At 53.7% G+C, this 19,366-nt stretch overlaps 1 protein-coding gene across 1 annotated transcript in view; it reads left to right on the top strand.

Annotated features, from left to right (window-relative positions):
- The window catches only part of CPXM2 (carboxypeptidase X, M14 family member 2), a 138,910-nt gene that overhangs the window by 20,978 nt on the left and 98,566 nt on the right, over positions 1-19,366 (top strand). Inside the window, exon 3 of the mRNA XM_047072753.1 lies at positions 11,798-11,907. Coding sequence (XP_046928709.1) covers positions 11,798-11,907 — 110 coding nt within the window. The remainder of the gene's footprint in view (positions 1-11,797; positions 11,908-19,366) is intronic.

The raw sequence follows: 19,366 nt of genomic DNA, 5'->3' as shown, positions 1-19,366 counted from the left end.
GTGTGCGTGTCTGTATGTGCACATAGTCCTGTGTCCTTGTACTGCATGTGCCGTTTCGTGGAAGTACCACCAACACAGAGGTACTGGGCCGTCCCTTTATGGTGGCTCTTCCTCGTGCCATTGCTTCATAGCCACCACCCCCCTCAGAGTCCCTGACTCCTGGCAGCCGCTAAGCTGGTCTCCATCTTTATAGTCCTGTGTTTTCAAGAACGTTAGATGGATTAAATCATACGGTGTGTAACTTTGAGACTGGCTCTTTTCTCTCAGCATAATTCTCTTTTCCTCTTTTTGAACTGGACAAGTAGACTTGGTTGGCATTCGTATGATGTCGCTGTCGGGAAAAACAAAGTCTTCTTCTCCTCCCCCTCCCCCTCCTCCCCCTCCCCCTCCCTTCCTCTCCCCCTTCTCCTCCCCCTCCTCCTCCTCCTCCCCCCTCCTCCTTGCCCTCCTCCTCCCTTCCTCTCCCCCTTCTCCTCCTCCTCCTACCCCCTCCTCTCCCCCCCTCCCCCTCCTCCTCCCTTCCTCTCCCCCTTCTCCTCCCCCTCCTCCTCCTCCTCCTCTCCCTCCTCTCCCCCTTCTCCCCCTCCTCCTCCTCCCTCTCCCCCTTCTCCTCCCCCTTCCTCCCCCTCTCCCTCTTCCTCCTCCCTCCTCCCCTTCCTCCTCCCCCTCTCCTCCCTTCTCCTCCTCCTCCCTTCCTGTCCCCCTTCTCCTCCTCCTCCTTCTCCTCCCCCTCCTCCTCTCCCTCCTCTCCCCTTCCTCCTCCTCCTCCCTTCCTCTCCCCCTTCTCCTCCTCCTCCTCCTCCCCCTTCTCCTCCTCCCCCTCTCCTTCCCCCTTCTTCTTATTCTTCTTATATAATACACATGCAGGAAAGTCTTGAAATCACAAGAGCATAACACATTGGATTGTCACGTGCACCACTCACGTATAATGTAAATGCACTAAACTATCATTTAGATCAGAAATAGATGACCAGACCAATGAGGCCTCCCTCCCACCCCAGTTAGTCACTAGTCCTGTTCTCTCTCAAAGAGAATCACCATCAGAGATTCCTCTTGCCTGTTTTTGAACTTGGAATCGCACATTGTGGCTGGTTTCTGTCACTTAATATTATGTTTATGAGATTCCTACATGTCGTTGTGTATACTTACGGTTCATGTATTTTCATTGATGTGGCGTGGCTGTACCAGATCTATTTATTCATTCTCAAGTTAATGGGCATCTGGGTTGTTCTCAGTTTTTGGCTATCACAAATGGTGCACGTAAAAGTCTTCTGGAGTGTGTGTGAGCATGTTTCTGTTGGGTATATCACCAGGGTAGGATCGCTGGGTCACAGGGCATGGGTATTTACATTTTTAGTAAATTCTCCTGGAGGGTTTTCTGGATCAGTTGTACCCATCAACACTTCTCTACCAGTGTTGTTGCTTTGCTTCCTTGCAACTTTTGATATATGTCTTTTTGATTGTATCCATATGGGTGTGTGTGTACTCCCATCTCCTAGTGGCCTTCATTGGTGTTTTCCTGAAGACAAATGACTTATGCTCATTCACTGTCAGAATATCTTCCTTTGTGAACGCCTGCTCAGTTTTTTTGTTCATTGTTTTTCTTATTGATTTATACGATGGTTTATTATATGTTTGCCTTTCTTAAAAATACTGTGGATAGGAGTCCTTTGTCAGAGGTATGCACAGTAATATCTTCTCACACTCCTTATCTTACCTCTGCACATAAGTAATGCTATCTTTTGTGAATTTTTAATTTTTTTAACGTTTATTTTTGAGAGAGAGAGAGCGAGAGAGAGCGCACACAGCAGAGGAGGGGCAGACAGAGAAGGGAGGCACAGAATCAGAAGCAGGCTCCAGGCTCTGAGCTGTGAGCACAGAGCCCGACGTGGGGCTCGAACTCACGGACCGCGAGATCATGACCTGAGCCGAAATCAAGAGTGAGACACATAACCGACTGAGCCACCCAGGTGCCTCAGTGCTATCTTTTGAATACCATATGTTCTTAAATTTAGTATAGAACAACTATTAATATTTTCCTTTAGTGCTGTTTGTTGCATGTTTAAATTCTTCTTCTTCTTCTTTTTTTTTTTTTTTTTGCCTACTGCAAGATCACAAAGCTATTTTCCTGTGTTGCCTTCTAGAATGAGGTTTCTTTTTACATCAAGTTATTTCCATTAAAACTCTTGATTTTAATAAGAATATACAGTAATAGTGTAGGTGCTACATGGGTATGGAAAAATTCATGAAGGTAATAAGCAGGTGATCGAAGTTTGAGAAATACAATTTTGAAACAATAATTACTCCTTTTTTGGCTTAATAAGCAATGTACAGAGAACAAAATACTAACTTTCCGCAGCTGGTGCAGGCATACTGATTATCAGTTCTGTTGGATCATAATACACATTCATTCATTTACTTGGGAAATATTGATTGGCCTTTGGGGATTCAGTGATGGAAAGTCCTAGTTGCTGCCCTGTGATGGAAGCAGTGTGCTTCGTACCTTTGTTAGGCGGGGGTGGGGGGGTAGGATGAGAGGGTTGAGTGTCAGGGAGGAAGCCTTGGATGCTTTTCAAGCGAGGCAGCCACCCATCAGCCATCAGCGGGCGGCAGTCAGAGCCTCTGGGATGCGGGTGCTCTGGGCGGGTTCTGGGCGTGAGACGCATTAGCCCGCGGTCCATACTGCTCCTAGAGGGTTTCCTCTGCCTGATTGGCGGGACCTGCACAAGGGGAGCTCTGAGCTTGTGCAGCTTCAAGGGAAGAGACACCAGCCAGGTTCTGAGGGGCTCAGAAGATCGCCCGGGAGCTTTAGAGACCAGGGCCGCTCTGCAGGCCTGTCCACCAGAATCTCTGGGGAGGACGGTGGGCATCAGTTTTTTTTTAAGGCTCCCCAGGAGATTCTGATTCTGATGTCAGGTCAGGGTGAGGACAAATGGGGGAAGGAGTCCCGGGGTGAGGGGGGTATAAGACCGAGATCAGCCCCTTCCCCAAAGACCCTGGGCATGGCACGCCCCTCTGGGAAGCCCGAGGTATCTGGGACCGGCAAAGAGCGCTGCAGACGTGTCCTCCAGGGCAGCAGGAAGCCGCCTCCACACCCATCCATCAAAGAGAATGTCAGGTTCAGAAAGGCGAAGGATGGAATGTCGAAAGTCAGAGCTGTCTGATTTATGGCGACAGTGTGGCTGTGAGCCTGTCCTCTGCAGCGCTCTCGAGGTCTTGGAGAATTCTTTGCTCTGGTTCCAGCAGACGATCACAGCAGGCCCGATGGCCTGGGACACTGAGCTCCCTTGGGCCAGCTGGTGACGCCTGTCCCAGCCCCACAGCTTTCTCCGGTGTGACCCCAAACGCCACCGCGAAACTCGCGTTTGTCTTATGCTCTTGCATTTTCAAGTCAGATGGCCGTGGCTTACGACCGTGCCTGGGCTTTTATGTCAGAGCTGATCTTCGCGTTTCACTTTGCTGTTTAACTCTGTTTAAGACTCCTTCGGTCTTAGGGGCGCCTGGTTGGCTCAGTCGGTAAGCGTCCGACTTCAGCTCAGGTCACAATCTTGCGGTTCTTGAGTTCGAGCCCCGCGTCCGGCTCTGTGCTGACAGCTCGGAGCCTGGAGCCTCCTTCAGATTCTGTGTCTCCTTCTATTTCTCCCCCTCCCCTGCTTGGGCGCTCACGCGCGCGCTCTCTCTCTCTCTCAAAATAAATAAACGCTAAAAATTAAAAAAAAAAAAAGACTTCTTAGGTCTTGGTTTGTGTGCGTGTAGAATGGGGACAATGACGCCCTTCTCTCGTGGTGCTTAACGGAGATTCAATCGCCAGATGTCTTCAGAGCGTCTGGCTTGTGGTGATGATGGCAGGTTTGCCCCATCGCTCCCCCAAATCATTTCTCTTTTAAAATAGTTTTCATGACCAGTCTGTCACGACAGCTTCCCCCCCAGAGGGATCGGGGTCAGAGGGGGGAGGTAGAGCGAGGCAGACGATCCCATTTCGCACCCCCTGCTTACAAAGAGAGCACAGGCCTCGTGGACAGTGCGCGCTCAGCACAGGGCACTCGCGGAGTCATGCTGCCTTTAGGAGCCAAGCGGAGTCATCTTTGATGACTGTCCGCGTCTTCCCTCTGGGTTGTGACACATCTCTCTTGTCTAATTACCGTCTCCCTGAAGTGTCCTTTTCACACCCGTCTTCGTGTTGTTCTCCCCCCACGTGCTCCCGAGGGTTGGTCTCTGTGTTCTTAGAAACAACAAAAGCTTGGCTTGATGACCAAGGATTTTTGTTTGTTTTGTAGGAGGAGCGGGGAGCAGCGCCTTGGGGGTTCTGTGCAGCCTGGCTGGCCAGGTTCGGGGTGGGGGGCGGGAGCTGAGGTTCCCCACGGATTCCCAGGGGGCTGTAAACCAGAGAGCGGTCTCCTCAGTTGACATTACAGTCGTGGGAGAAATGCAAGCCTATTAGAGTTCCAGCTTCTGGTCTTTTTACTCTCTGATTGTGGGCATTTACATTGAGCTCCGAAGCACTTGTTTCTTCTCTGTTTTACTCGCTCATCGGGGCAGCCCTGCTGTCCTCTGCCGACGGGTAGTGGGTTCGAGATTCGAATTTGCTTTTCCTGGGATGGCCATTGAGAAGTCTCGTGCTGGACTGATTATCACTGCCTTGACAGCTTCCAGCGGTCAAAGGAAAGGCAGCGACTGTTGTTGGGCTGGTACTTATGGCTCCTTTCTACCCTCTCTGCCCTCCTGGAATTCTGGTTTTTTTTGCTTATTTGTTTTTTAATGTTTATTTATTTTGAGTGAGAGAGAGAGTGCACGCATGCCAGCAGGCGGAGGGGCAGAGAGAGACTCCCAAGCAGGCCCTTTGCTGTCAGGGGTGAGCGTGACGTGGGGCTGGATCCCACGAACTGTGTGAGATCGTGACCTGAGCCGAAATCAAGAAGTCAGACGCTTAACTGACTGAGCCACCCAGGTGCCCCTAGAATTCTGGTTTTTGAAGACGTGGAGGCTAATTCATTCTGTGGATTTTGCTCGGCTGCTTTCTGTCCCTGCGGTTGTAACGTTAGTGTCTCCTGTTGTGTCCCAAACCAGGGAGCAGCTGAGCGACTGAAGTTTTGCGGATGTCCCCTCAAGGAGTAGGAAGTGGCCCCGAGCCTGAGGGTGGCCTGAGGGTGGTGGGGCCTGGTGGCCAGATGTGGTCAGCCTGCCCCTTCCTGCTTTTTTTCTTTGTATTGCGCTTGGGTCTTTGATAGCTCAGGGTGCAGCTGGAGGGAGGGTGGTCCCCGTCCCCCTCTGTAGGCCTCTGCACACTTGAGGGCCTTCGTTGGTGTCACTGCTCCAGCAGGGAGCACACACCTGGCCTTGGGGCATCTGAGACCTACGGACTATTCTGTGTGTTCTCGATTTCCTCTCTGCACATTTCTCTGGAGCGGCCAAGTGCCCTTTGCAGTGGTTTCTGAATTGTCCTCTGCAGTTTTCTTTCCAATGTGGTGGTGTTCCCTTTTGCAGGTGAACCCAAGGCTCATTTTGCTCACCGTGGGCTTGGGGGAGACCTGCCTAAAATCTTGAGGGTGATGTTCCCAGGGTAGAAGGGAGAGGAGAAAAATGAATCAGGTAGAAAGACACTGAAATTCATCAGAGTCAAGTATTTAATATTGCAGTCCTCTGCATTTTGAATTCATTGAGAATCTCTAAATCAGAAGATCATTGCCCTGTCCTTTATTTTCCCATCCTTCAGTATAAGAAAACCCTTCATTTTTCTAAACGTGGAGATTCCTGTGTCAGACTTTCAGTGTAAACCGTTACGAGAGGCCTAAGAACTTTTGGTGCAGAACAGCATGACTTTTGACCTGGGATTTTTGCCTCACCGATCCTTGCATAAAGGGATGTGGGATAGACGGTTTGTGCTAAATGACTTTACGTTTAAATTTTCTGTTAATTAAAACAAGTTCGAAAATGTGATTTTGGGAAGGCGGGGAACTCCCAGCGGGCGTAGCACGTAGGTTCAGCCGAGCCTAGCAGGTGGGACCGCGTTGTGGAGCGCAGCTCGATTCCCAGAACTACCGATGCCGTGTCGGCGGGACGTGGGACATGTGCGTTGAGCTGAGTTGCATGGATAGTTCTGGGAACCGAGCGAAAGCCCGTGGAAAACAGACGTGTGGTGGCAGGAAAGGAGCGGAGGTCCTCAAAGGAGAAGAGAGAGTGGTAGTGCAAGAGAGGGGAACCTCAAGGGTGAGGACCTCACTGGTGCTGCGTGTCCGGGACCCCTGCGGAGGACGAGAAGGTCACTAGAGCCGTGGAGAGCGTCTTCAGCGTGGGGAAGACAGTTGGGACATCTCAGCGATAATATTCGCATCCACCGCTGACCAGAGCCACCAGGGCCTCTGTCTGGTCTCCAGATACACTCAGGGGAGAGGTCCTGGCTTGAAACCTCCTCGGATGGGTGACTTGACTCCTGCTGGCATAGATAGCACGTGTCATCGTGTGGATGCAACCATGGCGCCCATGCAGATTGTTAAGGGGAGGAGGAAGGAAGACTTTCCAGGGGTCGGAGGCTTGCAAACCTCAGCTGAGGGAGAGGAAAGGGCTCCTTCAACAGGGAAGACGGAGGGGGAGTAACGGAAACATCACTGCTGTGGCCTGAATGTTTGTGCTCCCCCCACCCGCCCCAGAACCCGTGTGTGGAAATCCTAACCCCTAGGGTGACGCCACGAGGAGGCAGGGGCTTGGGAGGTACTGACGTCCCGAGGGTGGAGCCCTCGGACTCGTGCCCTTGTTCAAGAGGCCCCAGGGAGCCCCCCTTGCCTCTTCTGCCAGGTGAAGATCTGGTGAGAAGGGGCGGCCGTGACCCAGGCGGGGGGCCCTCAGCACGGGGCCACCGTGCTCGTGCCTTGACCTTGGGCTTTCCAGCCTCCAGGCACGTGAGCCATAAACTTCTGTTTATAAGCCACCTGTCCGGGGGTTTTGTTACAGCAGCCCGAACCCACTACGATAGTCGCATTATGAAAACCATGGGGCAGGAATAGCCAAGAGGGAGCGGACTCAGGTCTGCTCTTGGGGCCCTCGAACGAGGAGAGCCGCCGTGCCCAGGGACAGAAACCAGAGTGTGGAATGCAAGATCAAGAAAGGGATGGGTGGAGAGGGAGGGGACTCGGGGCCGGGCAGCAAGGGCAGGTGCCTGCAGAACCCATCACACCGCGCTGTGCAGGGCTGCGTAGGGCGGGACTTGCCTGCCGGGCTGCACACGGAGCTCCCTACACCTGTCCCATGCGCCTGCAGGTGGGAACTGGAGACCTGCATCCATTGACCCTGCTGACAACGCCTGACTTCCGTGGGCAGACCGGTGATGTGACGGGCCAGGCCCTCTCTGGGGCGGCTGACGTGCGGTGGGGGGCGGACCCTCAGGGGGTACGGTGTGGCTGGAACTGCTGTCGGGGTCCGTCTGGTCCTCTGGCAGCACCAATTTGTGGTTTCTGCTGGTGAGGAGGGCTCCACCCTGCACCTGTCCCACGTCCCTGCCATGGTCCCTTCTGGGAGCCTTCTGCCAGTCCTCTAGTGATCCCCATTCCCGCTTAAGTTAACCATCGTTGGTTTCTTTTTTTTTTTTTAATTTGACTTTTTATTTAAAAAAAAATTTTTTTTTTTAACGTTTATTTTTGGGACAGAGAGAGACAGAGCATGAATGGGGGAAGGGCAGAGAGAGAGGGAGACACAGAATCGGAAGCAGGCTCCAGGCTCTGAGCCGTCAGCCCAGAGCCTGACGTGGGGCTCTAACTCACGGACTGTGAGATCGTGACCTGAGCCGAAGTCGGACGCTCAACCGACTGAGCCACCCAGGCGCCCCTAATTTCACTTTTTAAAATTAACATCCAAACTAGTTAGCATATCGTGCAACAATGATTTCAGGAGTAGATTCCTTAATGCCCCTGACCCATGTAGCCCATCCCCCCTCTCCCCCCCCCCCTCCAGTCACCCTCTGTTTGTTCTCCGTTTTTAAGAGTCTCTGCTGTTTTGTCCCCCTCCCTGGTTTTATATTATTTTTGTTTCCCTTCCCTTATGTTCGTCTGTTTTGTCTCTTTTTAAAGTCCTCATAGGAGTGAAGCCATACGATTTTTGTCTTTCTCTAATTTCGCTTAGCATAATACCCTCCAGTTCCATCCACATAGTTGCAAATGGCACGGTTTCATTCTTTCTGATTGCCGAGCAATACTCCACTGTATGTATGTATGTGTGTGTACACACACACACACACACACACACACACACACATATATATGCCACATCTCCTTTATCCATTCATCCACCAATGGACATTTGGGCTCTTTCCATCCTTTGGCTATTGTCGATAGTGCTGCTATAAACGTGGGGGTGCAGGTGTCCCTTCGAAACAGCACACCTGTATCCCTTGGATAAATGCCTACTAGTGCAATTGCTGGGTCGCAGGGTACTTCTGTTTTTAGTTTTTTGAGGAACCTCCGTGCTGTTTTCCAGAGTGGCTGCCCCAGCTTGCATTCCCAACCATCATTGTTTTCTAACAACCGGAGACGCCTCAGTGACCTCTGTGCATCAGTGACTTGGCCGTGGCCTGGCGAGGGCTTTGCACTTCCTCAGTGTGGATCTCTAGCGTCTTTCGTCATGGCGTGACTGACGGAGATGACTCCCAAACAAAACAAAATTCTCTGAAGATAGTGTCTTCTGATAAGGAAAAACCAGCCTTATTAGGACTCAGGGAAGACTGCGTTTGCACGCAGGCTGGGTGTGTGTGTGTGTGTTTGTCTGGGCTCCTCACCAAGGACGTCGTCAGCTGTCCTGTGGACCGAATGAGTGGCTTTTCTGGCTTACGCCGTCGCGTCATCTCAAGAGTGGGCAAGCGTGGACACTGGATGTGGCAGCTGACGGTGGTGTCGGCTGCGTGGGGCTCACGCTTGCCTCGTGTACGTGGTGGTTGGGCCCCTCGAGAGGGCAGGCGTGGAACTCTTGAGTCATTATTAGATGTGTGATCTGTAAACACCCCACTTACGGGCGTTTTCTTTTCAGCCCTTGTGCGCCCCGATGAGAGGGAGGCAGGGCTTCCGCGTAGCAATTCAAGAGTGGTTTTGATGAATATGTTAGTTTCTTCAGGTCCTTCCTTTTTGTATTAAAATATTCATGGGCATAGGAGAGGTTTCCTTTCCTTGGAAGAAATGCCCTGGATAGCAGTTGTTGTTCCTTTGTCTCACGAGTAAATAAGTGTTTGCGTCATCCCTCTGTCCGTTTGTCTGGCTGGCCGTCTAAATGCTGTGAGTGGAAGGTGTTAGCTCCATGAAGTGCCTAGAATTCCCCACCTGCTGTGTCTTCTGCTAAGGAGGAGGGACCTGGGGATGTGAACGCATCTGAAACGGCTGCCGAAGAGGCTCCTTGACACGGCAGCAAATTCTTTTTGTATTTCTGACGCTTGCTTATGTGGGACCACTGGGCCGGAGCACCAGGACACGGAAGGACACACCAGTGCCCTGTTCCCTGTCAGGCTCTGAAACTTAAGCAGGCAAGCCTGGCGGGATTGGGATGCAGAGCCCATTTCCGGGACACGGGGAATCGTCCAGTGGAACCGCCGACTGGCCACTTTGGTGTCAGGGCTCACGGGATGTGGGCTGTTCCTGAGGATGCCGATGTGCCCGAAGCAAGGTGCGCTGGGACTCAGTGACAGGGAGCAGAGGGGACAGCGGGTGGCATCTCCGGCTGAGGGAGCCTCTAAGCCCAGGGTCGGGGCCGGGTCTGAGTGGCAGGTTGAAGGACATTCTGGAGTCTAACCTCCCAGAGGGGACGAGAAGTGATCTTATCTTCGGTCCTTGCCCCGCGTCTGGACCAGGGACCACTGGGGTCTGAGACGCTGGAGGGATATGGCCCAGAGAGGAGAGCAGCAGAGAGAGCAGCGGGACAGCGGGACAGGGTGGGGGGCGTGGGGGACCGGGCTCCTGCCGTCTTGCATCCTGGGCCCAGGGCCTGAGCTGTGGAGGGGCAGGTGTGGCTGCTTTCACATTAGCATAAGCAGGTTCCACGGCTAGGCATGGCTGGTGGCAGCAGGGATTTCTGAGTGTATGTAAGAAATATTTGGCTCAGTCATCAGACACTTGGTCAGTTTCCTGTAGGCATGATGGAGAATACGCGTTTGACCCTGGACCCGAGGAAATGCCTCCCATGTCGGTCCTCCAGGCATGGAACGTGCCCAGGGCAAACCCTAGTGGGGGAAGAGGGTTATGGTAACTAGAGGACCCTCTGTGAGGTCAGCCTTGGGTGGCCAGGGACGCTTGCTGCACGGACCCCCGCTGGCCGTGTCCCCTGCCCTTGCTGCACGACTTCCCCGTTCATTCTGTGGTCCCCACTGGCTACGTGCCCTCTGCCCCCCCGGTGCCCTGCGTGGTTTCTGCTCACACGGCCTCACTTGAGCCACGGCCCCCTCTGGCGGCACCTGGCTGGAGCACCATCGCTTAAGGTGCCACCTGGAGCCTCCTGGGTCCTCCTGCGGTGTCCGGTGCGTGGCAGGGTCACTGTTACCCCCCTCCTGGTGCTCCTCGCCGTGCCGGGCACCAGTACCTCCGTCCCCAGCACAGATGGCTGATGCATATGTACCGATCCGGGCAGCCACCTGGCAGGTGTGGACAGGGCCAGGGAAGCAGTGTGGCGGCGTTTGACAGCCTGGAGCTGAGAATCTGGAGGCCAGGATCTGAAAATCGAGCTTTGCTGCTGGCAGAGATGCTTTGGATGGCTCACCTTGAGTCTCGGGGCCTCAGCTTCCTCTGTGAGCACTCAAGGAAGGGCAGGCCTAGATGCGTCTTGGGGCCTGGAGGGTCTAAATCTCTCTGGCAGCAGCCGTAAGGCAGACTGTCGTACCCAGCTGCCCGCAGACCCCCTCCAGCATCCTGAGGCCAGAGGGGCTTTCTCCCCGCGGGCGTTTTTCGTGGGTGCACAGACACCCGCATATCCTCAGGTGCCCTGGGGTCCCATCTCAGTGGTGACCCACACAGCTTTTTAAACATGCCTCTGACATTAGGGATTTCTTGTACCAGTAGAAACAGATTTTACTTCTCCTCCCGAGTTTTTGTTTGCTTCCTCCAGGGTCAGATTTGAGGATACGGATAGCATATATCTTGGAGACTTCTAGCCCCAAGGCGAGGAGAGAAGTCGGGGTGTGGGGAGGCCTGGGATCTAGCCCCAGCACTGCTGTTAAAGCTCTTCCCCTCAGGGACGATGGTCTGGACCGGGAGGATCGCCAAGGGTCTGCCCAAGTGCCAGCGTCTTATCCCAGGGGCAGCTTGGACCAAACTGGGTTTGGTAGCCGTTCTCAACACTTATCAGTTTTGCCAAGAACGGGGAACAGTAGATTTTTTTTCTATTTATATTGCCTCGCTCATTAGCATGCACAATGCAAAGGCCAGAGTTGCTGAAGCAAAATCAACAAGTTCTGATTCATTTGCAGAGCTCAACCCCGGGATCGCTCTGCAATTTCTAACCCGTAGGGCTCCCTGGCTGAGTCACATCGTGGAAGGCTCCTTAATTGGAAACAGCCTCAGACGGTAGCACGGACAGCAACAGAGAGAAGGGCTATCAGAGCACAAACAGCCGGAAAGGAAGCGCCGACAAGAAAGGCAGTTGGGGCACTGTTGACGGCCGAGTCGACAGCATCTGTCCGGAGACACTGGACAGGCAGGGGGGTGGGCTTCCCCGACGGGCAGGGCTTCAGCCGGGGGGGGGGGGGGACGGGAAAGCGGGAGGCCAGATTTGGGAAACCACAAACTTGCCTTTGAACGTCTGTCGTTGTTTTAACAAGCGTTATCCTTTCTAGGTTGCCCACCTCTTGGTCTGGAAACCTTAAAAATCACAGACTTCCAGCTTCACGCATCCACTTCGAAGCGCTACGGGCTGGGGGCGCATCGAGGGAGACTCAACATCCAGGTACCAGCGGGGCCGGAAGGACCCTGCTCGCATGGCTCGCTGCTCTGGCGATAGACGCAGCAGTGGTTCGTTGACCGTGGGTCGATACCGTGCATGGCATTTATAAACGCGTGAGCTTCGGGGCACCTGGGTGGCTCAGTCGGTTAAGCGTCTGACTCTTGGTTTTGGCTCAGGTGGTGATCTCACTGTTCGTGAGATCGAGCCCCAAGTTGGGCTCTGCACCGATAGCCTGGAGCCTGCTTGGGACTCTCTCTGGCTCCCTCTGGCTCTCTCTCAAACTAAATAAATAAATAAAAACTTAAAAAAAATGCATTAGCGCCACTTCTCCCACCGGGAGGGGGGTTGCCTCCAATCCTCTGTCTCACGGAGAGGGGTCCTGAGACTCCGGGTCGGTGTCTTCTACAAAGAGCACTCTTACCACCACCCACACCTCTTCCAGGCTTTTCTGCGGCTCCCCCCAGGTCAGACCCCGAGTGGCTCACCTGGGCCCCAGCACATCGTGTCTGGCCTCCTTCTCTGAGGCTCGCGGGTCGTGTAACCTTGTCGCTCATTACTGTCAAGGTCCTACTCCAGGAAGGAGTAAAAATCCACTCCTGCGCGCGGGTTTTATACCCTGCGCGGTTCTTGACTTCTTGCCTTTTCTCAGGCAGGTTCCCCTGCCCGCGAGCCCTTGCCCTCCCCCCTTGCCGGTCAGTGTACATCCCGTGGCATCCGTGGTGTTCATTTCCTTGTGCTGCCCTCCCAGCTTCTCATAAATGCAGCCACTTAGGCCACGCGAACGTCTTCTCTTCCGGTTCCGGAGGACAGAAGCCCCGTCGGGCTAAAGCAAGGTGTGGGCAGGGCCGCGTTCCTGCTGGAGCTGGAGGGGAGAGCCCCGTTCTTCTCCTTTTCCAGCTTCTAGAGGTGCCTACATTCCCTGCGTGTGGTCCTCTCCTTCTAAGCCTCTGGGCCCTTCTTCTGCTTCCCTCTTCCACTTTTAAGGAGGCTTGTAGGGACATCGGGCCCTCCTGGATGACCCAGGATCATCTCCCTAACTCAAGCAACCTTAATTGTACCTGCAGACTTCATTTCCTTTTACTCTCTGGCCTCGACTGTTTCCGGGCTCCAGATGACGTTGGCATCTCTGTTGGGGAGGGGGCGTTATTCCACCAGCCCATCCCGAAGCCTTTTTCCTCCAGCTCCTGCTGTTCTGTCCCTACCCAGCTCAGCATTTGGTCGTGCGCTGTCCTGTGTGGGTCTCTGGTATTCTAGTTGTCTTTCCCCCAGCTGCTCCATCACTGTGTGTGTTTTCTAAACCCTTTCTGTGCACGCATCATCTCATCTAGCCTCCTGGGAAGGGGGTGGTTCTCTCTCCACCCCACCCTCCCCCCCGCCGAGATGTGGGGCCATCAAGGGTAACGGCTGCTGAGTACCAGCGTCAACATCTGCTCGCGTGGGCCGCCGTGAACATATTGCGGGCAGCTGCTGTGCTGGGAACTGGACAAGAGCGGACGAGGTCCCTCCCCGGGGCACCCGGGCTCTGGGGTGTCTGAGCAGAGCTCCGACTCTGAGCGTCTGCCCCTCCCTCCTCCCTCAGCACTGCCACACCACACAGACTTTCAGACCACTCAACCTCAACTGGCACCACTTGGCAGTCCCAGAATTCCAGTAGAACATTTCCAGACCTGACTTTAATGAAAACCAAAGGTTGGTTTATAAGTGTGTTTTTTTTTTAAATGTGTATTAATTTTTGAGAAAGAGAGAGATCGTGAGTGGGGAGAGGCAGAGAGCGAGGGAGACAGAGAATCCCAAGCAGGCTCTGAGTTGTCAGTGTGGGACAGTGGAACTTGAACTCAGGAACTGCGAGATCATGAGCAGAGCCAAAATCGAGAGCTGGACGCTTAACGGACTGAGCCACCCAGGCGCCCAGGATTATTGTTTTTTAATAACAGCTGATAAGAAACATTTGGATGTGCACAATTGAGACACTGTGTTTTCCAAGAGGGTGATTTCTCCAAGTTTCACGAGAGTGACCATGAATAATGTGAGTGCCTGCAGCACCTTGAACGGGCTCCAGGCTTCCTCACAAATAAGGTCAGGGCGAGCAGGGCCAGATTCAAATGGGTGTGGGGCTGTCCCGTTCATCATTAGAGGAGTGGTCACCTAATGCCCGAATGCTCTCTCTGTAAATGAAGTTACCCTTTTTTAAAGAGGAAGTGTTGCCATTTATACAGGCTTTCAGACAAACATTGAACGGGTCCATTAGTCCTGAGTTTATTGGTGGGAGTAGGGGCTGTGAGTAGTGTTGTTCTAGTTGGGGATTCTACGACCACAGTGGGCAGGTGGAACGTCGGGGGTCATAGTGCAGGGGTCCTAGGCGTGCAGAGTTCAGACCTTGGCCTTGACACTTCTAGATTTGGGGACCCTCAGAACCATTATCTCATGGCTCCGAGCCTCAGTTGCCTCAGCAGAGAAGAGGGAGTCATGGGATTTGTTGAGCAATGAAATCAGGTGATTTATAATTTTAAAATTTGCTGGATCATTTCACGTCTCTGCTTGCAGCTTCTAGTAGCTTCCAGGTGCTCCTGGAAACTCCTAGCTGGCCCTGTGTGACTGGCCCCTCTTAATCCTGTGTGGTGCTGCCCCTCCCTGAATGTTGGTGGCTTGTTTTGGGGTGATACCTGACCCTCCTTGAGTAGGAGCCCCAGGTTAGGAGGGGCTTGGTCTCTCGTCCTCTCCCTTCCCCCCAGCCCAGAACATCGCCCGGCACACAGGACGTATACAGAGGGTGTCAGGTGAAGGCCTGGCTGAAGGGGAGATGGTGGGCGTTCGCCGCCCTGCCTTTGCTGGGCCCCACGGCAGGTCCCCCGGGGGGATGCTCATCGGGCAGGGAGCAGCTGGCTGGGCTGTCCTGTGTCCTCGTCATCTTTCCTGGCTACCTCATCCTTCATCCAGGGAGAAGGCAGGTTTCCTGGGCTGGAAGTGTGGACAGACCCACCCTCCTGACTTCAGTCGACATGAACTAGGACAGTTGCCGAAAACCACCATAATCAGTGCTGTTTATCCTGGGGGGAGGTATTGTTTTCTTCAATGGTCTGTCATTTCTCCAAATGCCCTCCGACTAGAACATCTCTGCACCTGCTCTTAGGATGTGAAGTTGCTGCTTTAACAGGGAGTCCCAGGCCAGCCGCCTCTGAGCCTGCCGGAGCCCCCACCCCCGTGGATTATGTGGTGTTAAACACAGAAGGCGGAGCGTTGCCTACGGCACGTGTGAGGGCCTTCGGCACAACCCTCCGTGGGCAAACGATGACTCGGTGGGAGCCCCTTTCGGGGTTCTTAACCTTCCAGAATCAGTGTCCCACGAAGCCTGATGTCATCGCCACAGGTGCTCTAAAATGCGTCCTCCCACACGGACGATCTGAAATGCAGTTTAAAAATACCACCTTGTCTCACTTAGGAGTATTTTGCAGGTACGCCAAGCTGATGGGATTTTTGTGCGAGAAACACATAGGTGTCAGGGGTCCGAAGTGTTTCAACGCCATCATCCGGCATGTGGACGGCGTTGCCCAGCCCTTTGCCGGCCCAGCCTCCGCAGGCGTGGGTGGGGTCCCCCCAGAGCGCACGGGGCTGGCGGGCTGGCCGGGCGTCTCGGTGCACCTGCCGACGGGCCGAGTGGCTCCAGGCCACATGCTGCCTCGTCCAAGGCTTGGTGTCGTCATCAGCGGATGGAGCCCGGCCACCGGCGCTGCCACCTTGTCAGAATGTGAGGATCGGACAAAATGAAGACAGAGAATCGTCCTCGGCAGTTTTCAGATGCCGTATTCGCGCCCGTCAGAATTCGCTCGCTCCGCTGACCCCGCGGAGTGCCAGGAACTGTGTGCTGTAGCCTGAGCGGGCAGAGATGCCCGTGTCCCGCCTGTCCCCAAATGCAGAGAGAGAGCGGAATCGGCTCCGGCAGGTGTTGGCACCGTGCCGAGCGCTTTCTGCCCGGTATTTCCTTTCGCCCTCGGCAGGAGACAAGTACTATTTTTATTATTATTACCTCCGCCTTATAGAAGACAGACGCATGCATCGTGAGAGTCACTCGGTTAAGCGTCCCCGGGAGAGGCGGTGTGTGAATCGAAGCTGCTGTAAACCTGGAGTCATTGCCCGGAACGGCTCCACAGAACCGCCCCCAAGCCAGCAGGTGGCAGTGTTCTAGGTGCGTCTGGGACGATGGTGAGAGCGAGCACCCCTCTCCTTTCTGACCGTTACCTCACGCTGATTTAGTCGTCTGTCACCCTCACCCAACGATTTGCCGGTGATGGGAGTCTTGCTTTCCTGGGTATTCGTTCCCCCGCGGTGTCAGCGTGCGCGCACCCCTGTGTGCTCCACAGATGTTTCTGGATGGTCGCCACGATGCGGGAGGGTACCGTGGCTGCCATGAAGAAGTCCTGGAGGGGGCGGTGCTGGCCGGTCTGCTGCTGTTTTGCTATCGGAGACTCGCTCCTAGCGACGGCTCATGACCTGAGCCGACGTTGGACGCTCAACCGACTGAGCCACCCAGGCGCCCCAATGTAGGTTTTGAATAGTCTGGCTAGGACTCTATTTTTCCCGTGACCTCAGTTTCCAGAGTGCAGATTTTGCAGACCGTGGGCTTTGGCCGAATGGCACCTGCCGCCTGATACCAGAAGCACTTGTCTTTGTCTTCGTCCTTTTGAGCTGCTATGACGATATCGTATCTCCAGGGGCTTGTAAACTACGCAAACTTATTTCTCACAGTTCTGGTGGCTGGGAAGTCCAAGGTGAAGATGCTGGCAGACTGGGTGTTCAGTGGGGACTCTCTTCCTGGTTTGTAGGTGGCCGCCTTCTTCTGCGTGCTCGTGTGGCAGACGAAGCTGGGGGCTCTGGAGGGCACTAATCCCACCCACAAAGCCTCCACCCTCACAACCCGTCACTTCCTTAAGGCCCCACCTCCCAACACCAATCACTTTAAGGACTCTTTCCAACAGACGAACTTTCAGGAGACGCACACAGTCTATGGCACTCTTGGTCCTCACTTTAAGCAGAAGACTTTGGAAGAGTAAAACCACCGATGGCTCCACTTAAAACCTCTTTTTTTCCCCCGCAAGTGGCATTTTGCTAATGTTGATTTAATAGTCCAGACTTAGGAAGAAGCCCCCAAATGCACAGTTCTTCATATTGAGGCAAGGATAGACCTTCCAAGAATTCAGAGACCCCGTTCAGCAGGATGGCCCAGATTTGTCCTCTCACCAGTCGGTCTTCTTCCAGCCCAAGATTCTCCAGCACTGACCCCCTCGGGGATGTGATCTCACTTGGAGACAATCACCTATTCTTCTGCTCCAGGAACAGCCACAGGCCGAAATTAACACTCCAGGTCCCAAGAGAACGTTTCGGCAATGAGCTCTAAAATCACTTTTGGATCGTCGTTGGCCTCTAGTTGGTCTTAGGAGGCGGCTTCGTACTCAGGTGGGTCATGGAATGGCAGCTCATCACCTGTCCTGTCCCTGCAGAATCCTCTGAGGAACCCAAGAGATTTTCCATGGATCCTCAAAGCAAGGTGGGGTCTGAGACCTCACTATTCCCTGAGTGATTTATCCCCCCCCCCCCCCCGCCACCATTGTTACATCAGACGCTTGCCTGCCTGCCTGCCTTCCTTTCGAGGGAGAGACAGAATGTGAACAGGGGAGGGGCAGAGAGAGATTGGAAGACACAGAATCTGAGGCAGGCTCCAGGCTCCGAGCTGTCAGCACAGAGTCCGACGCGGGGCTCGAACCCACGAACTGTGAGGTCATGACCTGAGCCGAAGTGGGACACCTAACGTGGGGCTCGAACTCACGAACCACGAGATCATGACCTGAGCTGAAGTCGGACACCTAACCGACTGAGCCACCCAGGCGCCCCCTCGCCCCCCCCCCCCCCAAATGCTTTCTTTGCTGTAATTCCTCGAGCAAATTACAGCAGCACTTGAGCCACTTCAAAGGGCTGGGTTTCAATTTCATTCTTAAGACTCTAAAACTATGGTAAGTAGGAGCCTGACATGTGATCAGAAGAAATGAAATCCCCAGAGCATGGCTGGAACCCAGGATATCACCACAATTCCTGCCTAGACCTGGGAACACAAGACGGTTGGTGCTCAGATCCGACTCTGGAAGAAAGGGTTGACATTTTGAGGTCACAGGAGAAAACTCGGCACACCGCCTTAACATCGCCAGGTGTCTTTGTGGCGCCTGTTCACAGTCATGTGACATTCTGTGGCCCAGGTCTTGTCTCGCGTGTGCTGGGTATGATCCAGAGTTTGACCCCTGAGAGGAGTTCACCTCTCGTACCGCTTTCACGAGGAAACGTCTGGTTATAATGAGAGCATCTGTCTGAGCCTTTTCTTAGCACCGCTGATGGCGTTACCTGCTCCCAGCGTCCTCTGAGCACAGCCTGTCTGTTCCATCAGACCATCCCGATTCTCTGGGTGCTCAGCCTCCGGTCTGTTTCTGGCTGCACCAAACCTGGCTGTGTAACTCTGCAGGTCCTTGCCGGGGGCTGTAAATGTGCTAGTTGCTGCGGAGGCAAAAATAATCACAGTGGGGGTATGGCTTCCAAACCAAGGAATGTCCTGCTTGCTCCGATAAAGGGATTTTGTTCTGTATCTGGTTTTAAGAAACAGTCTGGGAGACAGTGTGTGGATGCCAAAATGCTGGAATTTTGGATGTTTGGATTTTTATGGGAATAACAGGACCAAATATTCTAAATCACGAGTCTCTTGGAAAATTGAAAAGGAGAATTTATCACAATGATGATAATGCATTGCTGTCTGTATTCTCCAGCAGCTTGCGTCATGCACACACGAGCAGAGGGGCAAACAGTAAGACAAAAGGAAGGGGCCCCAAGGTAGCAAAAGCTCCCTGGCCTGTGAACCACAGATTTTTTTTTTTTTAAGCAGGTCAGATTTTTTTAAAAAATGTTTACTTTTGAGAGAGAGAGTGTGAGCCCGATGCGGGGCTCGAACCCACAAACTGTGAGATCGTGACCTGAGTCAGAGTGGGACGGTCAACCAGCTGCACCCCCCAGGCGCCCCTGAACCACAGGTTATTAAGAAACCACGGGGCTTTCTGGTTCAGATGCGGATTCTATGCCACTCGCTCTGTGAATTTTCTTTACTGTTTCATTAAATCTCATTAAATTAATACTTCATTTCCTCTTCCATATAGCCGAAGGGAAACTCTGTTTCAGAGATACGGAAATTGAAGTCAGAGGTCGAACGACCTGCCCCCGACCCCACAGCTAGTCAGTGCCGAGCTGAGACTCAAATTCAAGGTTTCTGGCTGCATTTTAGCCCTTTGGTATCTCCGGTACCCACAAGAAGGTTCAGTATGTTCCCTAGCTTCTGGCCTTGGCTGGCATCCCGTCTCGTGACTCACCTCCCTGCCCGCTGGCTTGAGCGTCCCCCAGTACCTTCCAGCCCCATCCTGGCAGGGCCCAGAGA

Source organism: Lynx rufus, unplaced genomic scaffold (genome assembly GCF_022079265.1).
Source record: "Lynx rufus isolate CCGP_SWC_20201006 ecotype Redwood Valley unplaced genomic scaffold, mLynRuf1.p SCAF_11, whole genome shotgun sequence".
In the NCBI taxonomy this organism is placed as follows: Eukaryota; Metazoa; Chordata; class Mammalia; order Carnivora; family Felidae; genus Lynx; species Lynx rufus.
The sequence above is the reverse complement of the archived record's forward strand: the minus strand, read 5'-3'. Positions and strand labels throughout refer to the sequence as shown.